The 18,266-nt window shown below is 45.5% G+C and overlaps 2 protein-coding genes across 2 annotated transcripts in view; one reads left to right on the top strand and one right to left on the bottom strand.

The window, feature by feature from the left end:
* Positions 1-18,266, bottom strand: part of SYN2 (synapsin II) — a 180,249-nt gene that overhangs the window by 28,687 nt on the left and 133,296 nt on the right. Inside the window, exons 4-7 of the mRNA XM_019645999.1 lie at positions 17,447-17,603; positions 12,443-12,532; positions 2,313-2,375; positions 1,762-1,904 (exon numbers count right to left, since the gene is read on the bottom strand). Of these exons, the coding sequence (XP_019501544.1) occupies positions 1,762-1,904; positions 2,313-2,375; positions 12,443-12,532; positions 17,447-17,603 (453 nt within the window). The remainder of the gene's footprint in view (positions 1-1,761; positions 1,905-2,312; positions 2,376-12,442; positions 12,533-17,446; positions 17,604-18,266) is intronic.
* TIMP4 (TIMP metallopeptidase inhibitor 4) lies at positions 4,209-10,736 on the top strand. Its single transcript, XM_019646000.1, has 5 exons — positions 4,209-4,850; positions 6,027-6,124; positions 6,563-6,677; positions 9,282-9,406; positions 10,052-10,736. Exons 1-5 carry the CDS (start codon positions 4,712-4,714, stop codon positions 10,247-10,249), a joined length of 675 nt encoding a protein of 224 aa, XP_019501545.1. The 5' UTR covers positions 4,209-4,711; the 3' UTR covers positions 10,250-10,736.

The raw sequence follows: 18,266 nt of genomic DNA, 5'->3' as shown, positions 1-18,266 counted from the left end.
TTTATTTATTTAGGGGATTTTAAAATGAAAGGATAGGAAATCTGCTGTCCCAGGTGCCTGAACATATTGATTTTTCTGCTTCATTTAGAAAGTTTTTATAATGGTCTTCTAAATTATCCTGTCTTACATTGTGTATAATTTAAAAGCAACCCTAAATTCCTTTCTGAAGCAGAAAGACTAAAAAAATTTCAAACTTTTAAAAAGTAGGAATCTAGTCAATAAAGGTGAAAAAGATTCTATGTCTTGGTTCTCCACAAGGGCTGTGAATCGGTTTCTGTGTGTCCGCTGCTGCACAGGTAATGGGGCTGCAGAGACGATTCCATCCTTTCTGCCCAGAGAGATCAGAGGAGCGTGATACAAATTCATATGCATGAAAGGGCTAAACTAGAGGTGTGTGAAGGGTTAGGAGAAGGGAGTGTAGGCAAGGGGCTCTTAACTCCAGGGTGGGGAGCAGAAACACTAAAAAGGGGATGAAGGACGAAAAATGGAAACGGATGGGTAAGGGAAAGGGAAGCTGCTCAACCTTGAAGTCTGCTAAGTTCTGGGTGGCAAAGATCAAATTCATATATTATAATGTTCTCTCTTTGTAAAAAAAAATACTACTTTAATGTTTTTTAAATGGGAGGTCAATATTGCCAAAATAATTGTAATCCATTTGCATATATATATATATATATATATATATATATATGTATACACACACACACACACACACACACACACACACACACACACACACACACATATATATATTACATACACATATACTGGGGATGCCAAAAAAATGTATACACATGACTTGTATTCATCTTTTGTTATCAGTATATATTGAGTACTACAATTTTAATACAGTTTTTTCCTTTCTGAAAATGTGTATACATTTTTTTGGCACCCTCTGTGTGTGTGTGTGTGTGTGTGTGTGTGTGTGTGTATTATATAAAGGAAGATAAGGTAGTCTTGAAATATTTTCTTTTTCTAAATTCTAATGAGGGGAACCTTTAACTTTCCATTCTGGCAAATGGGCACAGTTATATGAAGAAGTCATCTATTCTCATAACCACTAGGCTTTTAGTGCTCTATAGTGTTTGGGGGGCTATATATTTACATCAGGAGTTTCTTAATTTTTTTCTGTGCTGCTGGCAGACTGGTGAAACATACAGGTTCCTTTCAATGTATAAAATGTGCAAGATGTGTAAATGCATAAAGCATAAGGATAATGAAGGAACTCGCTTATTTAAAATAATTATCAAAGTAGAATTATCAAAATATTAAACAAATCGGTGATTAGTAAAAAATGTTTCTTTATAAATAACAAATAGTTTTAGGGGTAAAGGTAGTGGCAGGTCTAATAATTACCATGGTTCTTAAGTAGTGATAACAGTAATTGGTATTTAGAGATATCTGTCACAATTGTACAAAAATACAAAAAATCTCTGTGATTACCTTTAGTGACAAAGTCACATGTGCTGCTGCTACTACTACAGTCTAGTTTTTGTTCATAACTGAGGAGAATGCCAAATTTCACTTAACCTCTAGTGAAAGTAAAGATGAATTTTATTTTTCATCTTAGTTCATGGACCCCTCCTCTGACTTGAAAAGAACCCAGGCTAAGAATCCCTGACTTGAATGGCACCCTCTCTCTGTTCTCTGCCTTGTGGGCCAGATGGGGTGAAACAGAGTTGGTGGCTATCTGGAGGCTCAGAGTCTCTGCTGGGCTGAGGAGACAGTGAAGAGTATCCACTGGGACCCCACCGCACTCACATGTAAGCCTTGTAGTTGTTGCCTATCTTCTGGACCCGGATGTCATACTTGGCGTCAATGAAAGGCTCTGCTGTGGCATAGGTCTGGGTGAGGGCCACCACGCTAGCAATATCCTGGAAGTCATAGTGATTTTCCACTTTGACCTAATGTTGGAGCAAGGCAGAGAGGAAGAAAATGAAACATACACATACATACACTGAGAGTTATAAGAGCCCTGAGCCTCCAAGCCCATCAAGGTGTTTCCCATCCAGATGCAAACCTGGGTACCATATCTCCCTAGGAGGCCCCTTCTCTCTAGCTTCCTTTCCCAGGGGGTTCAGGGGCCACACCTGCTGCAAAGGACTCACAGGACCAAGCAGGTGGCCTGCAATGCACTCTGCTTGCTGTAAAAGGCCTGTTTGGGTAACGTTCATGGCTTCAGACAGACCAAATCATCTTGTCCTTGAAAAGAATTCATCAGTAACAGGGGTGGACGAATAGTCCATAACTGGGCTCTCAGAAAAGTGCCTCTCTTGTCCTCAATCCCAAAGCACAGCAGGCCCCAGCCTTACCTTGCCCATGCCCGAGTGAGCATGGCCAATCTTCACCACCACAGGGAACGTGGGCAGTGTCAGCTGAAAGCAGAGGAGAAAGGAATGAATTAGTCAGAGTGAGCCTGTCTCTCTGTGGAATCTTACAAATATTTTTCTTGGGAGCCCCCTCAAGGGGCCCTTTAAAGATAAAGTCCAGCCTATTTGCTTTATAAATTAAAAAACTGAGGCCTGTAGAGTGACAGTGACTTGCCTAAGGCCACAGCATATTAGTGGCAGAGCCATAAGAATCCTGCTCTCCTACTTGGTACTCTTTATCTTTAAAACTCATTGTGTCAGCCTTCCCAGTATTAAACAAACCCTGGGTAGAATTGGCCCTTAGCCAAAGAGAATTTGAAAAAAAAAATGCATCTTTGAAAGGGTGAATTTTACTGTGTGTAAATTGTACCTTTGTAAATCATAATTACAAAAGGAATATATCTTTGGAATCTGAATGTCCCTTTTGTCATGTACCTCTTAGTCCCCTCCCCTCCCCCTTCAAACTCCCAGCTTTCCTATACTAACCCGATCTTTTCTCCCCCTTTCACAGTCTCTTCATTGCTCACTAAAACCCCAAACTGACCACCAAACACAGCTTAGTATGCTAAGACCTATTTCTGCCCGGCTTGGAGTCTGGAAGAGGGCTGACATAAAAATTCAACATGTTAATCATTTGAAAGACCTTTAAGAGAGTAAACTTTACCTTGATGTAGCTTTATTTTAACAGAGAAACAATAAAAACTTAAAAGCACAACTACCCTCCAAAACTAGTAATTCACGCTGTTAAGAAATGGTGGTGAAAGAAGTTAATATGGCAGAGTGGAAGGAGACTTGTATCCTAGTCCTCTCTGCCACTGGCTTTCTGCCAGCCACTTCACCTCGCTGAGCTTCACTCTTCACATCTGCCAAATGAAGAGACTGGACTGGCTGCTGGTGAAGGTCCGTCCAATCAGACTCTACATTGGTTTGAGTGTGGTATGAAGAACAAACCTGGACACCTTCTCATCTTTCTCACTCAGGCTCAGCTCTCTTTCAATGTCCTTTTCAAACATCAATACCACATCAAAATGAAAAGGTGTCTTTTAAAGGAAATAACGTTGACTGATGAAGTCAGATTCCCATGGAAATCCTACGTGTGATCAGATACTGGGAGTACCTGACCTGAGGATTTCAGTATTCCTGGCTGAGGCCAGCAGAGGGTTGGGCAAAGAGCTTCAAAGGGCTTTGGAAATCATATAGTTCAGCCCTATTTTATGGAGAAGAAAGGGAAGCCCAGAGAGGCAAAGGTCATAAGGGTACCTAGTGACAGAATCAGAACCCAGCTTCCTATCTAGTTCAGCACCGTGTGGCACCATCCTCTGCAATAATCCTGTGGGTCTCTGTATTTGGAGCCGGGGAGCACTGTGCTCTGGCAAACAATAGACAAGATTCGGGTGGCACTGCTCTGCTGGAAGTGCCTTGCATCTTTGTTTTCTAAGCTTATATAACAAGACATAGTCTCTCCAGTGAGTAGCGACAAGAGACAGGAGTCAGTGTAGCCTAGGGTCTGAAGAGGGCTTTGAAGTAGGTCCCAGATTTGCCCTAGGTGATGGGGTACTCTGCTTTGAGCTCCCACCAAGTGCACTGTCCTCAGCCATCTGCAGTCTGAGGCTCTGGGTACGGGAAAGGGTTTCTAAAGCACTGGCTGCTTTCTGACATCTCTCCCCCACCCCCCAGCTGACAGAGCCAAGACACACATACACACACACACACCCCAAGTTTCTCTGTCCTAGTCCATTACTGTTTACTGTTGCTTTGGAGCCTCCTAAATAGGGCATTGAAAACACTTCCTGCAGCTGAAAGAAGCCCTGAGTAGCTTGTCTCATTCCCAGTGTGCAGCTCAGCAAGGGGTCCGTCCTTCTCTGTCACTGTCTCTTTTGCCTGTTGTAATTCCGTCTGCCTCTCTCTGACTCTGCCTGTCTCACTCTTTCTGTTTGTGTCTCTCCTCACTCTTGTTCCTTCTGCCTGAATCACAGTCCCTCCTTCTTTCTGCCTCGAGCATTTGTTTTGTTGCACTTTCTTTTTGCCATGACACCATCCCCTCTCCCCTTCCCTCCAAGCTGGACGGCTTAATTGCTCAGGCAGGGAAATAGAGGCTAGGGGCCTCTCTCCTGGCTTCCCTCTTCATCTTATTGAGCCTGTCGGTCAGGAAGGCCGGGCGCGCGGGTCCTGCAGCTGCGGGTGGCCTACAGCCAAAGGAGGGCGGAGCCCATCGGGGCGGGATTGGCCCTAGGTCCCCCTCATAAAGCCTAGGGCGAGGGGCTTAAGAGGTTCTGAAAGAGCCCTGGAGGGGCTATTTGATCCGACAGACCCCACAGGCTTAGTCAGGGCTCTGCAGTGTCATGCCCCGGAGCCCCCGGACCGTGCCAAGCTGGGCGCTGTTGCTGCGGCTGCTGGCACTTCTGCGGCCGCCGGGGCTGGGCGAGGCGTGCAGCTGCGCCCCCGCGCACCCCCAGCAGCACTTCTGCCACTCCTCGCTTGGTGAGTCCGGATGCCTAGGAGGCCCACAGCCGCGGGTGGTTGTGTGGGATTGGTATGGGGCCGAGCTTTAGACCTGTAGTGTGGAGGTTAAAGAAGGGGCTCAAATTCCGCACCAGTTGCCTCCTGTTGGGGCTGATGGGTTGGGCAAGGCCGGCACCATAGCAACCTTGCAAGCACAGAGCCTGGCTGACTTGCAAGTAAATAGAGACTGTAAGGGGCCACCAGAGACCACCCTCACCCCTGCCTACTGCAATTATGGAGTGCCACTGAACAAGTCACTGGAACTATCCAATAATTATCTGAACTACTGGGTGGGGGGAGGGGGAAGCCAGAGGCCAGGCGGTTGGGCTTTCATTATAAACATCCCTGTGTGCTCTGTGTCCAGGACTATAACTGAGGTAGACCCCATGTGTCCACCCCAACACACATCTTTTGCCCTTTCTCTTCCTCTGCCTGGAATGCCCTTCCCCCACCCTTAAATTCCTGTCAAACTCCTATTCATCCTTCCAGGTCTTACTCAGGTATCTCTTCTTCTGTAAAGGCTTCCTGACTCCTTGGTGCTACCACAGTATCTCTAACATCTAGTGTGCTGTGCTGTTGTTCTTTGTAAGTGTGTTCTCCACTAAACAGAGTTCTGCAGGACGGGGGACTCTGTCTTAGTCATGTTTATGGGCCTAGTACCTAGTATTAGGCCAGGAACAGAGGAAGAACTTCATAAACAGTTTTCGATTAATGCCCAAATGGCAAGAGATGAACTACCTCTGTGCAGGGTCAGATCATTTATTAAGTCAATAAACATTCACTAATATCAACGCTGGGTGGGTTCTAGTTCCGTCCTTGGGCTACATCAGTAGATGACTGCACACTGACTGCCCTCAAGGGGCTCCTCCTTCCTCCTTTATCCTGACGCCCACCTCCATCCCCTCGTACCCTGTGCTATGGAGAACTAGACTCTCAAAACTAGCAGGTAAAGTGTAAGAATGTAGGACCCTACAGGCCTGATTGCAAAGGAGGAGTTTCCAGATCCCCACTCTCTCACATCATCCTCCTCACAAGCAAACAAGACATAAACCCAGAATCCCCTACACAATTCTCTAGGGGCCCCAGGTTGTCCGGATCCTACATGGACTGCTCCCACAGATTGCTGAAGGTTCCCTCTTTTTGCTTCCTATGCAGCCATCCGGGCCAAAATCTCCAGTGAGAAGGTAGTTCCTGCCAGTGCAGACCCTACTGACACTCAAAAAATGATCCGGTATGAAATCAAACAGATAAAGGTACATGGGGACAGGACAGGGCTTTTACTCCCTGGGCTTTTGGGAGGAGTAGGGGTCTGTGTTCTGGGGAGGGTGGGGCTGGTAGGTCCGGCAACCCGGCTCAGTGATCCTGGGTGTAGATGCTGAAGTGGAAGTGGATGAGAAGCTGGGAGCAGGGCTCACGATATCTGAGTGATAGTCCAGGACAGGCCCTCAGTGTCCCTCTAGTCCTTTAGCTGCCTGTGCATGGGGATGCTAGAGGTACCTCCCCTCTCACTGGAATAAACCAAGGTTCAGATTTTTTAAAAGAGAAATGATCCAGTTGGGCCATCTGTATGGACCAAATCCTGAACTAGACTTTTGCTTAATTTTTTTAGACTGAGAAATAAGAAGTTTTTCCTGTTAAGATATAAAGTTGACTCACTGACCCAATACTGCTTTTTTGTAATTGCCTTTCAGATGTTTAAAGGGTTTGAGAAAGTCAAGGATGTTCAGTATGTCTATACACCTTTTGATTCCTCCCTCTGTGGTGTGAAACTAGAAGCAAACAGCCAGAAACAGTATCTCTTGACTGGTAAGTGAAAGAGCAGCAAGTGGCCCCAGACTTAGGACAGTCTCTGTCCTAAGGAAGGCAGCCAAGGAGGAGCCAGGGCTACCTTTGGGCAGCAAGCTGAGCCAGGTGACATTTTCTTGAGCATAAAGCAGAGCTGTGTTGCTAAGAGGCAGCCACTGAAGAGCCTTGGTAACCTCCCTTTCAGGGCAAAAGTCCTCGTTACAGTGATCTTGGCCACTGCTTCACTATTGTAAGGACAGGCTGCTCTCCCAGCCTAGGGCAGCTGGTTCCATTTTCAAATAGTTTTAATTGGCATGAGATTTTTGGTACCTTGAGCCAAAATATGCCCCTTGTGGATTCAGCTCTGCCCTCTGCTCCATGATGATCCCTCGGAGACTTGAAGAAGAGACACGTGCACTCTAGCTTCAGGTCTGCTGGCTATGGTTCTCAGCCCCCTTCCTATCCTGGCCACCTTCTGCAATGGGACACAGCCTGTCCCTGTCCCTTCCCTAGCACAGGGCCCTGAACTAGACACAACACTACAGGAAAGGTCTTAGGTTTACAGAGTAAAGGAGGGCTGTATGTGTACAATCCCCATCCCCAACACACACACATTATAGTTACTGTAGCCTACGATGGCATTAGCTTTAGAGAGCCACATCCGGTCACACTCTTGACTCATAGTGAGCCTGTGTGGCTAACTCACACCCCAGGTCCTATTTTGGGGGTACAATAAAGCACCAGCCCCAACAGGAGCCTTGAGTCTAACATGGTTCTGTCTCTATTAACTTGGGCCCAGGCAGGTCTCCTCCATTCTGAGTTGATTGCGACAGAACAGTTAAAGAGCCACACAAGACTATGACTTTATAAGTGAATGAATGCAATACCGTATTATTTTGTAGTTCAGGGAAGGAGTTATTTTTGTGGTTGTAAACAATTAGGCAATCTTCATTGTGTAAGTGGGATCTAAATTAGCCCTAAAGGATGAAAAATACTTAGAAAGGTAAGGAAAAGAAAAACACAGCAGATAGAGAGAACAGGAATTCCACTATCTGCCCATCCATTCAGCAATGAATTACCACCTACTTGCTGCAAGGCCTTAGATAGGAGAGTGGAGACTCAGTAACAGGTCATAATCCTCAAAAAGCTCACAGTCCAGATTTGGCTCTTGAGAAGTCATAGGCATTGGAGGCTATACTAGTAGGGGCTCCCCAGCTCTAAGGATGTGGAATTGTGCTGATCTGGGAGGCTCTAGATGGGAGATGCAGAGGCAGAGCATGTCACTGAGCCCTTCACGTCCTAGAACTAGCAGATGAGGCTACCTCCTGACTAAGCACCTACCCTCTGCGTGCCTGCCCTCCACCAGGCACTGTGTGCATCAAGGAAGCAGGAGGCATGCTCTCTGCCCTTGAAGAGGTCAAGTCTAACCAAGTGTGAGGATAAATGACAAGACACAGGGTCTCCTAAAATGTCATCAGCAATGCCCATGCTCTTCAGGAAAAGACACAAGCTCTTTTGCCTAATGTTGAAAGCCCTCTGTGACCATAACACTGCTGACCTTTCCAGCTTTGTCTCCTGCCACTTATCACTGGCACTTCCCAGCCCCTCATTTTCCCCAGAGTTGAACTAAACTACTTATAGTTACAGAAGGTGTTCTGCTGGCTGTGCCCCTCCACCTTTGCACAGGATAGTCCCCAAATCCAGAAATCCTTCCCCCAATTTGTCTGGCAGGTAAACGCCTACCCATTCCTTCAAGGCCCAACATAGCATCATCTCCTCTTACACACCTTCCTTGCCCCTACCCCTTCCACAGACAGAGAAAATTCTGCTTTCCTTTGTTCTTATACTGCTCTTGTATATAATCACACAACAGTGTAATTTTTGTCTACTAATGTGTCTGACCTACTAGTTTAAGCTCCTTGAAGGCAAAGGTCCTGTCATATTTATTTCCTTATTCCTGGTACCAGGTCTAGTAGTTGCTCAACAAGTAAATGATTGAGCAACTAAAATCCTAAGAGGTGTGGGCTTGCATGGTCAGGGATGGCTTTGAGGATGAGGTGGTACTGAAAAGGGTCTTTAGAAGTTAGGAAAGAGTTTGATAAGTAAAAAATGGGAACTTTCCTATGGGGAAAGGGAAAGACTTACCAAGATAGGTATCAATGGGGCAGAAGACTGACCTGTGTAGATACAGGGAAGAGTTGGAAAGAGGAAGGGACCTATTATTTATTAAGCATCTTCTGTGAGCCCACAACTGTGCTGGGAACTTTACCAATATTCTCTCATTTAATTCTGGCAATAACCTTATTATTCTTACCTTCCAGGTCACACAGCTAGTAAATAATAGAAAAGAAGGGGGTTCTACCAAGAGTCTGACTTTAAAGCCCATGTTCTTCTCTGCACCATGCTCAAGGAAAAGATCTTCATCCCACAACTCTCCTTTGTACAAACATAATATTTGATATACAGATTATAGAGGTTTTTCTGGTCCCTTCATTGAGCTCCATGTCACTACTGCCACCAAAAAGCCATTGAAGAGGCTGCAATTCTGAGCTCTTCAAGGACCTGGGCTCTTGGAGCTTCATGAGCAGATTCCTCATGCTAATTTCTCCTCCATTTCCCTTAAAGGTCAGGTCCTCAATGATGGCAAAGTCTTCATCCATCTGTGCAACTACATCGAACCCTGGGAGGACCTATCCTTTTTGCAGAGAGAAAGTCTGAATCACCACTACCATCTTAACTGTGGCTGCCAAGTAAGAGAATGTCCATTTTCAAGGTCTTTTGTGGGTAGGGGAGGGTCTTGAGGCTTTCAGCCTCACCATTCATGTATTCCTTCCTTCAGGCATGTGTTTATTCACTTAGTATAGTATACTTGAGATCTGCCATGGATCAGGCAATGTGTGAAGTCGGAGATGGGAAAGCAAAATAGTCCATAGTCCCTGATCTCAAAGTATATATATTTTGGTGCAGAAGGCAGACATCATATAAGGCAGACTGAGATAATATAGCTACCGTTTAAAGAGAGCCTACTCTTTCCCAGGCCCTGTAATGGTCAATTTATTTAAAATATTTTAATGTAGTCTTTATAACAAATGTATGAAGAATTAAGATTTCAATTTTAAGGTGAAGAAATTAATGCTCTAGGAAGTAAAACTTGTTGAAGATCAGTGGTAGAGTAAGGACCCTAAGGTTCGTCTGATTCCAGAGATGCCATTAGAGAGGCAATACTATATGTGGGGGGCATAAGTAAAGGAGAACTCAGGGAATTTTAGAGACTTGGAATGGCTTCATAAGGCAGGGGCATTTGAGCAAGGCTGTAAGGATATGTAGGAGTCTGAAAGGCAATAATAGAAAAAGGACACCCCACTCACATTGATGTTGTGTAACTATGACTATAGATCATCACCTGCTATACAGTGCCGTGTACCATCTCGGCCCCCAACGAGTGCCTCTGGACAGACTGGCTGTTGGAACGGAAGCTCTATGGGTACCAGGCCCAGCATTATGTCTGCATGAAGCATGTGGATGGCACCTGCAGCTGGTACCAGGGACGCCTGCCCCTCAGGAAGGAGTTTGTTGATATCATCCAGCCCTAGTAGAGACCAGTGACCACCACATTCCTTCAGGAGTTCTGAAGACCAAGACAGTTCTCCTTCCCTGTCACCACCTGCCTCATTGTTGCCAGCCAATGAGAAATACCAAGCGGATGGTCTGGCTAGCATTAGAGCAGGGATGGGGCATATTATAGCTTGTGTCCAAGACCCCAGCCCAGAACCTGTCAAAGGCTAGGGAAAGTAGAATGACTTTTCAATCCTGCCCTCGGCCCTTCAGCCCTGCCTCCAAACCCTTTTAGTCTAGTCAATACCTGTTACTGAAAATTTTGATTCTGGCTTAGTTTGTTTTCCAAAGCCGGAACTATTTCCTTTCTCCCTAGGAAAATGTGTTTTTCTTACTTTAACTGACCTGATGGGGAGAAACGGTGAATGTTACACATATGAAATGGCGTAGCCTTCTGATGTACAATACAAGAAGGCGGGTTGACAGTATCATAAACAGGCTGGTTTGGAGGCATGAAAAGAGCAACATACTGTGGCTGTGTATCCTCTACTTCAATCTCAATTCATCCTAATCTCATACGCTTTCATCTGTTTGGGGGAGTGACTTGCAGGGGCATGGAGTCACTCAGTGTGAGATCTACAATGACCTAACCTCCCTCCATATGCTGTAATTCCCTTTACATCATTTCTGGCAGAGTCCGGCACACCTCTTTGGATAAGAACAGACCTAGGTATGGTCTCTCCAGGTTAACTATGCTTAATGCCCTTGACTGATGTCATAGGCTTCTCTTTTCTTTCAGAAAGTCCTTCTCTACTAGATTACTAATGACTTCATTCCTACTTCAGAACTTTTTTTTAAGCCAAAAGCCTTTCTCTTGTAGAGTTGAAATTCCCCTTTAGTTTTTGACACCTCAGAGATATCTTACGAGGTCTTTTCTTGCGGGCAAATTTCAAGATAGAGGACAGGAGAGAGGTAACACAAGGGCCTTTCAGGGGAAAGGATGGTAGATAGAGAACATACTGTGCAATTTTTTTCAATTGTTTTTAAGCAGTCAGCCCTGCTAGATATTACAACAGCAAAACTCCAGCTTTACTCCTCATCCTCCCTTCAGCTCAGTCCCCTCACCACTGTGTGTTGGACTCCATGAGAACTCTAAGCACAGACCCCTTAGGGTTCCTCAACTTCTGCAAAGCTTCCTGATGGTTTCAAGGGTTTATTAAGGACAAGGGCTTCAAGCTCCAAAGCCTTTCCCTGGGGAAGCTCTGACAAAGATGAAGGAGCTAGTTCTTTTCAAGGCCCAAGGTTGTTGTTATTCATCTTCTGTGTGTTGTTTGCTGATAAGCAGGGCCATGAACAATATGCCAGAAGAAGGCTTTCGATTTACAAAAATGGTGCAAATGGAGATCCTTTCTGGAGAACAGAGTGGGAGGGGAACAAACATTATATCTGTCCCAGAGTACACTTCAAATGCTGTGACAGAGAGTCTCCACTGGAGAGCTAAGCAGGATCACCAACTGACCACGAAGGCCTAGGGCAGAGGATTTGGCGACAGAGAGGAAGAAGGGGGTTGATTTCGAGGTCTCCACAGAGGAAAACATTAGCAATAGCCTCTGTACCAACCAACCATGCCATCTCTCTGCTCCTTCTGATGTCCTTGGAAGGCCTCAGAGAAAGCATAGTGTTAACCCAGTCTTATTGCAATCTTGACAAAGCCAAGGGAATGGAAGGGCCTGGTAATAACAAGAATACCACCTTACATCTGAGGAGCACTTCACACTTTTCCAAAGTCTATTACTTAAAAAACTCACTTAAATTTTTAAGTACCAAATTAGGTATCCTGGTCAGGAATAATTTTGCTCATTTGACTTTCCAATTGGGAAAGTGACACACAGTGAGGGAATATAACTAGTTCAATGACACGTGGCAGGGTCAGGGCTAGAACCCAAAGCAGTGGGATCTTCCGACTGTTGATCCACAGAAAGGTTTATTACTTTCTCATCTAGTTCAACTGCCTTGTTTCTGCTCTTCCCTCTTCTATCGCTGATTTTGGAGGCAAGGAGCTCTATCAGCTAAAATCCAGTCACTCTGGCTCCACAAAGCAGGTCCACAGTTGAACCCCAACAGAATCTCTGGGGTTGAGATGCTGAGGCTCTCTTCAGAGCCCCATAGTCACATGTGACTAAGCTCAGAGTGGAAATAGCAGAGACTAAAGTCCCTACTCAATCACCTACCATCTCTTTGTGGTTGGGGTAGTATGTCTGCTCAATGAGTGGGAACTTTTCTCCTCCCAGTGTCTTGTAGATGGCCACCAGCTGGGCAAACTGCAAAAGAGAAGCAAATGTTTCAGCTTATCTAGACAACTTATGCAACAGGCAGACAAAACAACAATTTATCAAACAAATATTTATTGAACATTTGTTCTGTTGAGGGCTTTGTGCAAAGCACTCTGAGGATATAAAAAAGGTATACAATTCCTATTCCCAAGGAACATATTCTTTAGTTGGGAAAAGGAGAGAATGAGCTAACATTCATTTAGTACCTACTCAATTTTAATGATGTTTCACTCGGTACTCATATTAAACTAAAGAACTAGGTACTTTATCATCTTCATTTTACATGAGACTCAGAAGGGGTAGGAAAGTTACCTAAAGTTACAAAGCTGCAAAGAGGTGAAGCTGGGATTGAAATTTGGGTCTCTAACTTTGAACACCTACATTTCTAGAGATGGCAAGTGATGAAGCTGGATAGGTAACATGGGGCCAAGTCTTGGAAGTTCAAATGCCAGGCAAAGGAATGGAAGCTTTTTCCTATAGGTAGTATGGAGTCATCAGAATTAGAGCAAGGGGGTCATGAATTAAACTGTTCTTCAGGAAAATTTTGGTGGTCATGTATATAGAACAGACAGAGCCAATCTTTCTAGGACTTGCTACTCAGCTGGACCCTTCACCTATGAGAAACTAGAATGGCTTTCTGAGGAAGAGGTGAAGTACACATAATGTCAAGATCGAAAGGCCCTTGGCAAACATCTAGCACCCTCTGCCTCACTCCCCACCATTTTATATGTGAAGAAACTGAGGCCCAAAGAGGTCACTTGCCCAAGGTCACATAGTAGTTGAGCCAGATTCATAGCCAGGCCCCTTTATTCCTAATCCTTAACTCTTCCTATTCCCTTAAGTAGCTGTCTTTCAGACTCTGTAGAGACCAAGCACCTTCCACAGGAAGCACACACAGGACTTTCCTGCTCAATCCATTCACACACACCTCCACACACCTGGCCCCAGCGCACTGGCAGCAGGGATAATCCAGCATCTTCCCTCTAGTTCTACTGGGTTATTTCAGTCTAAGCCACCAATATCTGGAACTCTTAGAAGGAAAGTTGCCAGATCAAACTGCCTTCTATTTATCAGAGAAAGGAAAGCTAGAACATTTTTCAAAAACTCAGGTCCTGTTCTCTATAAGGGATGTTAGCATATGAGCCAGTGGGGGCGACCTGGGTGTAGTAGTAAAAGCTCAGAACTGGGTTGTTAGAAAACTGGGGTCTTCTGATTCTTGTTCTGCCTCTAACTTGCTAGGTGTCCTTTGGCAAATGATTTCTCCTCTCCAGGCCTGATTATCTTCATATTTAAAATGAGAGGATTGAATTAGAACAGTCCTTAAACTTTTTTACTACAAAGAACGTATTTTATTGTATTTCCTCCCAAACTCCATTATCAAACTGCAGTTTAAGTGATCATCTGTTGTGGTCCTTCTGTGACAAAGACAGGATTTTATTATTATTTTTGAAATGCTGGAAAATGTTGGAATTTCTGGATCACTTCCCTTAGTGACATGGTAGGTGACTCTAGATCTCTAATGCCTCACCAGGATTGAAAGTATGACTCATGGACTCCCAAGGCCCTAATATTTTATTACTGAAGGAGACGTTAGAGAGCTCTGGACCAAACATCTCATTTTACAAATGAGGAGACTGAAGCTAGAGAAGCCAAGTGAAATCTAGGCTCCTGGATCACGCCTGGAGCTGCGGCTGCACTGAGGCAGCACCCAGGCCTCCTCTTGCCCAGTGCGTTCTCCATTATTCCCTGCTGTCCTTGCCTGTCTATGGGTCTTCAACTTGCTTTGACTATCAAGACCAGTTCCTCATATCTTTCCTGCCTTCTCTGATTCTCTCAACCACCTCATCTGACCTATAAGTCCTGCCTGCCCAGCTTGGCCTGGCTGGACTCCTGCTCTGCTTCTGGATAGTCTGAGCTCCCAAGGTTCCCCAGAAGTCCCCCGCCAGCTCTGCCTACAACCTCTGTCCTGCTGCAGCCCACGCCCTGGCGTGGCACCAAGGCATGTGGGTCTCTATCTTCCCAGCATGTGGGAGAGTTACACAGACACCACACTGGTGCCAGGAAGGCCCGCGGCAGACTCTCAGAGTCCTGGGACAGCCAAGACTAAAATGGTAGCCAGTTCCCAGGGACTCTGGGGGCTCACCCTACCCTCCTCTACCTTATCTCCAGCTGTCCCTATCTACGCAAGGTACCGGGCTTCACACTGACCCCTGCCTCCTTAGAAACTTAGAGTAAGTCACAAGTACACAGTCACCAATTAAACAAATGTAACATCCGATAAGGGTTATTTCCTCTATGCATAGACAAAATGGATTTGTGAGCTGGGGGTGGTATTGGCAATGAATAGGAAGATAATGTTCATTATAACCACTCATCCAATGAATCAGGAAATATTTCTTGGAAGAAATGGGATTTCAAGGTCAGTCTGAATTTAATAAGTTATCCTTATCCCTCCTAGAAATAAAATGCTTAATTCAACCCTAGTGCATCTGTGTCTAAAAAACCCAGATAGAGTGACAGGGTTTATTAGCAGTGATATGGGTTGATGACATTCTTGCTTTCTCTGGAATGCTATTTTCGTTGATAGGTCCACTTCTCTTTCCAAAATCCTAGTGTGCCTGTCCTGACCAATTTATGATATAGGAGATGTGCTCAAAGACACAGTGACGCCAGGTAGAGCCTTTTCCAACCAACCACGGGCTTTCCTCACACCAAGAGCACCCACAATAAAGAAATTTAGAAAATATGAACCAAAGTCATCATCTCAGTCACCAAGTTTGTTCACTCCCATTAATACACAGAGGACAATATATAAAATGCCATTAGTGTGGCAGCTGTTTAGTAAAAATGAAGGGAGAACTTGGTGTCTGGCCAGGGAGCCCTGCTGTTCTCATGTGACGCCAAAGGCAATGGGCTGGGATTGTGAATGGGTGAGAATGTGAACCCTCACCAGATCCCAGATCCCAGGAGGGGCCAAGCCCTAGGCATGGGCTCTCTGATCCTCCTCCCCTCCCTGGCCTCTGGCACAGTTTTGAAACATAAAGCAGGGAACTAGTTTCCATAAGAAATCCCATATACTAGGGGACTGTAATAACCAGGCTGGCAAATTGGTGGCAGACAAAGAAACCGTGGCACAGAGAGGTTTAGTTAGAAGGCTGATTAGTGAAATCAGCAGAATCACCCTGTGTGGCTTTGAGAAAGCCAAAATCTAACAGCTACTGAGGGGGCTGGGGGAAGGAGTAGGGCACATGTGCAGTAGGGAAGGTCACATGACTAAGGAGAACGGGCAGGTCCCTAGAAAAGAAGCTTGGGGAAGGCCTCATATGTGCCCTTTTGTGACTAGCAACACACTGAAATCACACAATTCTGTTAGAATTCCAGATGCCTCAGGGCACACAGAGAGAAAGGCTGAACAAGTGGAGGTTGGGAACCCAACCCTCTCTCCTCAACCACAGCAATTTCCAGATCTTTTGACTCCTCATTCATTGGTCTTTCTCTTACACTGTCAGGTCTCCCTGGCTTCCAAGGGAACAGGAAAACTGAGTAAGGGTGTGAAAAAAAGAACAAAAGCAGAAGCAATGGATCTGTTCGGTTAAAAAGAAAACCCTTCCAGCTCCCTAAGTGGTGGAAATGCTTGGGATCCAAAAACTTCAACTTCAAAATCAGGCACCAGTGCCATGACTCCTGGCAAGCCAGCATGTGATGGCTCACATTTGATTTTGAAAAGCAAGAAGAGGGGCATGTTTTTAGGGGCAGGTGTTTTCCTCTGAGAGGGCCAGCCTGGAGCAGCAGTTATAGGAGCTGGGTCCCCTCAGCTGTCAGAGGGAAGGCCAGAGTGCCCCAGTAGCCATCATAGGTCACACTCCCTCCTGGTCCCACTCTTTCTCTCTGCTCAAAAGCTTCCACTGCCTCCCAGATTCCCAGACTGGCCAAGAAAGAGAACACCAGGCTATCTTCTTCCTCATTTTGGTAACTCAACTTATGTGAGCGGCAGTGCAACCTAGAGAAATCCTGGCTCTATAACTTTGGTAAGTTGCTTAATCTTTTCTGGGTCTCATTTCTCTGTAAAAAGTGATAATAATGAAAATAATATCTTCCTTGTAAGGTTATTGTGAGGATTAAATAAAATTAAAATAGGAAAATCTCAGAAGTTGGTACCATATAGTAAGTAGTTTTATACTTCTCTACTTGCCTTCTTTAATTTTCATATCTCTACAATGAAGGGCAGAGATTTGATGATCTCTCAAGGTACTTATAGCTCATATAAGTGTCTGATTCATATGTGGATAAATCTCATTTTAAGGTTGTTAAAATACTTGGTAGGACTCTGTTGCTAACACTCCTCTGAGATAGGCCATTCCCTCGGTCCCCATTGGCCTCAGGCCTTTCCAATAATTAGACCATTCGAAGGCAAGAAACAGGTATTTTTGTTGTTGCATCCTATGGCTGAGGGCAGAGCCTACAGACTTGTAAGAGCTCCTACACAGAATCTTCGTGGTTTTTTGTTTGTTTGTTTGTTTGTTTTTAAGCTGAGCCATCCTGCCACCTGTTGGCAGCTCAGTGGCTGCTCAGCTTGGGCCGGGCATCGAACTGCTGTTGCTCAGAGTTCAAACTCTTGAGCAAGCTCTTAACCAACTGAACCACTCAGCCGGCCCTCTTTGTGTGATTTTGTTGTGAGGCCAAAGGTCCACTGTGCAGCAAAGAAGGCCCAGCCCACGATAATAATGTTCTCTTGTGAGAGCCTGCCCTTCCCAAGTCCCAGTGGAAGCTCCTCCTCCATCCTCTCAGCTGGTACCTACTCCATCTTGTTTACCAGTGGTCCCTCCTGGGAAACTGGGAGAGACAGGACCTGGGTCCTACCCTTTTATTAGGGGGATTGCAGTGCGGGGGCACCTAACTCACCACCCACGGCTTGTCACAGAAGTTGTAAATGGATTCCAGTGAGTTGATACTGGGGAGGCCTGCGTACTGCATGCCGATGATCAGGTGACGGAAGTCCTCATTCTCCGCCATGCCAAACGCATGCTGCCGGATGAGCACAAAGTCTGGCCGGAAGGACCTGGGAAGAATGTAGAGACAACTGAACCAGCCCCTCAGGTCATACATCACTTTGTCTCCCAGAACTAGAAATGAGGTATTATCACACATCTTAAAGAATATTTGAGGAACAGATTTCTGAAATTCCTTTATTCGCTTAGGTTAAGCACTGCCTTTTTCTAAGGTACAAATGCCCTCAGGAGGAAAGGAACACTTAGACTCTCACACCACATGTGAATAAGAATTTTCCCTGTCACTACGGGGCACTATGAGAGCTGAAGCTCCTTGTGGCTCCAGAGGTGCTGCTCTGAGGGGGGTCTCAGCAGACTATGAAGACAACATACTTGGCTGACTTGACCACCCTGCCATGGAGATCTCTGGTCTCAGGGTCCTGTTTTGACTCCTGAAAGCTGCTCCTTAAAATAGGCGATGCCCTCATCAGGCCCCGAGGACAGCAATGGTCCAGGCTGGCTGAGATTAGATGCTAGGCTTCCCAATGTTATTCTTCCAAAGCGAACACTAGGGAGAGGTACAAATATTTTTTTGCAGAATTGAGGTTGAGCAACAGCTACAGGAAGCAATGAGAGTACAGAATGTTCCTACGCATGGGAAGGCTCCCTGAGTTTCACCTCTAGCCAGCAGAGCTCCTAGCCACAGCTGCTCACAGGACCAAGGCTCCTGCTTT

Source organism: Hipposideros armiger, unplaced genomic scaffold (genome assembly GCF_001890085.2).
Source record: "Hipposideros armiger isolate ML-2016 unplaced genomic scaffold, ASM189008v1 scaffold_96, whole genome shotgun sequence".
Classification (NCBI taxonomy): Eukaryota; Metazoa; Chordata; class Mammalia; order Chiroptera; family Hipposideridae; genus Hipposideros; species Hipposideros armiger.
This window is presented reverse-complemented; position numbering and strand designations above follow the sequence as displayed.

Coding starts and splice junctions, on each gene's coding strand:
- TIMP4 (XM_019646000.1), top strand. CDS start 4,712: ATGCCCCGGAGCCCCCGGACCGTGCCAAGCTGGGCGCTGTTGCTGCGG. Junction 6,125..6,562: donor ATGAAATCAAACAGATAAAG/GTACATGGGGAC, acceptor ATTGCCTTTCAG/ATGTTTAAAGGGTTTGAGAA. Junction 6,678..9,281: donor GAAACAGTATCTCTTGACTG/GTAAGTGAAAGA, acceptor TTTCCCTTAAAG/GTCAGGTCCTCAATGATGGC.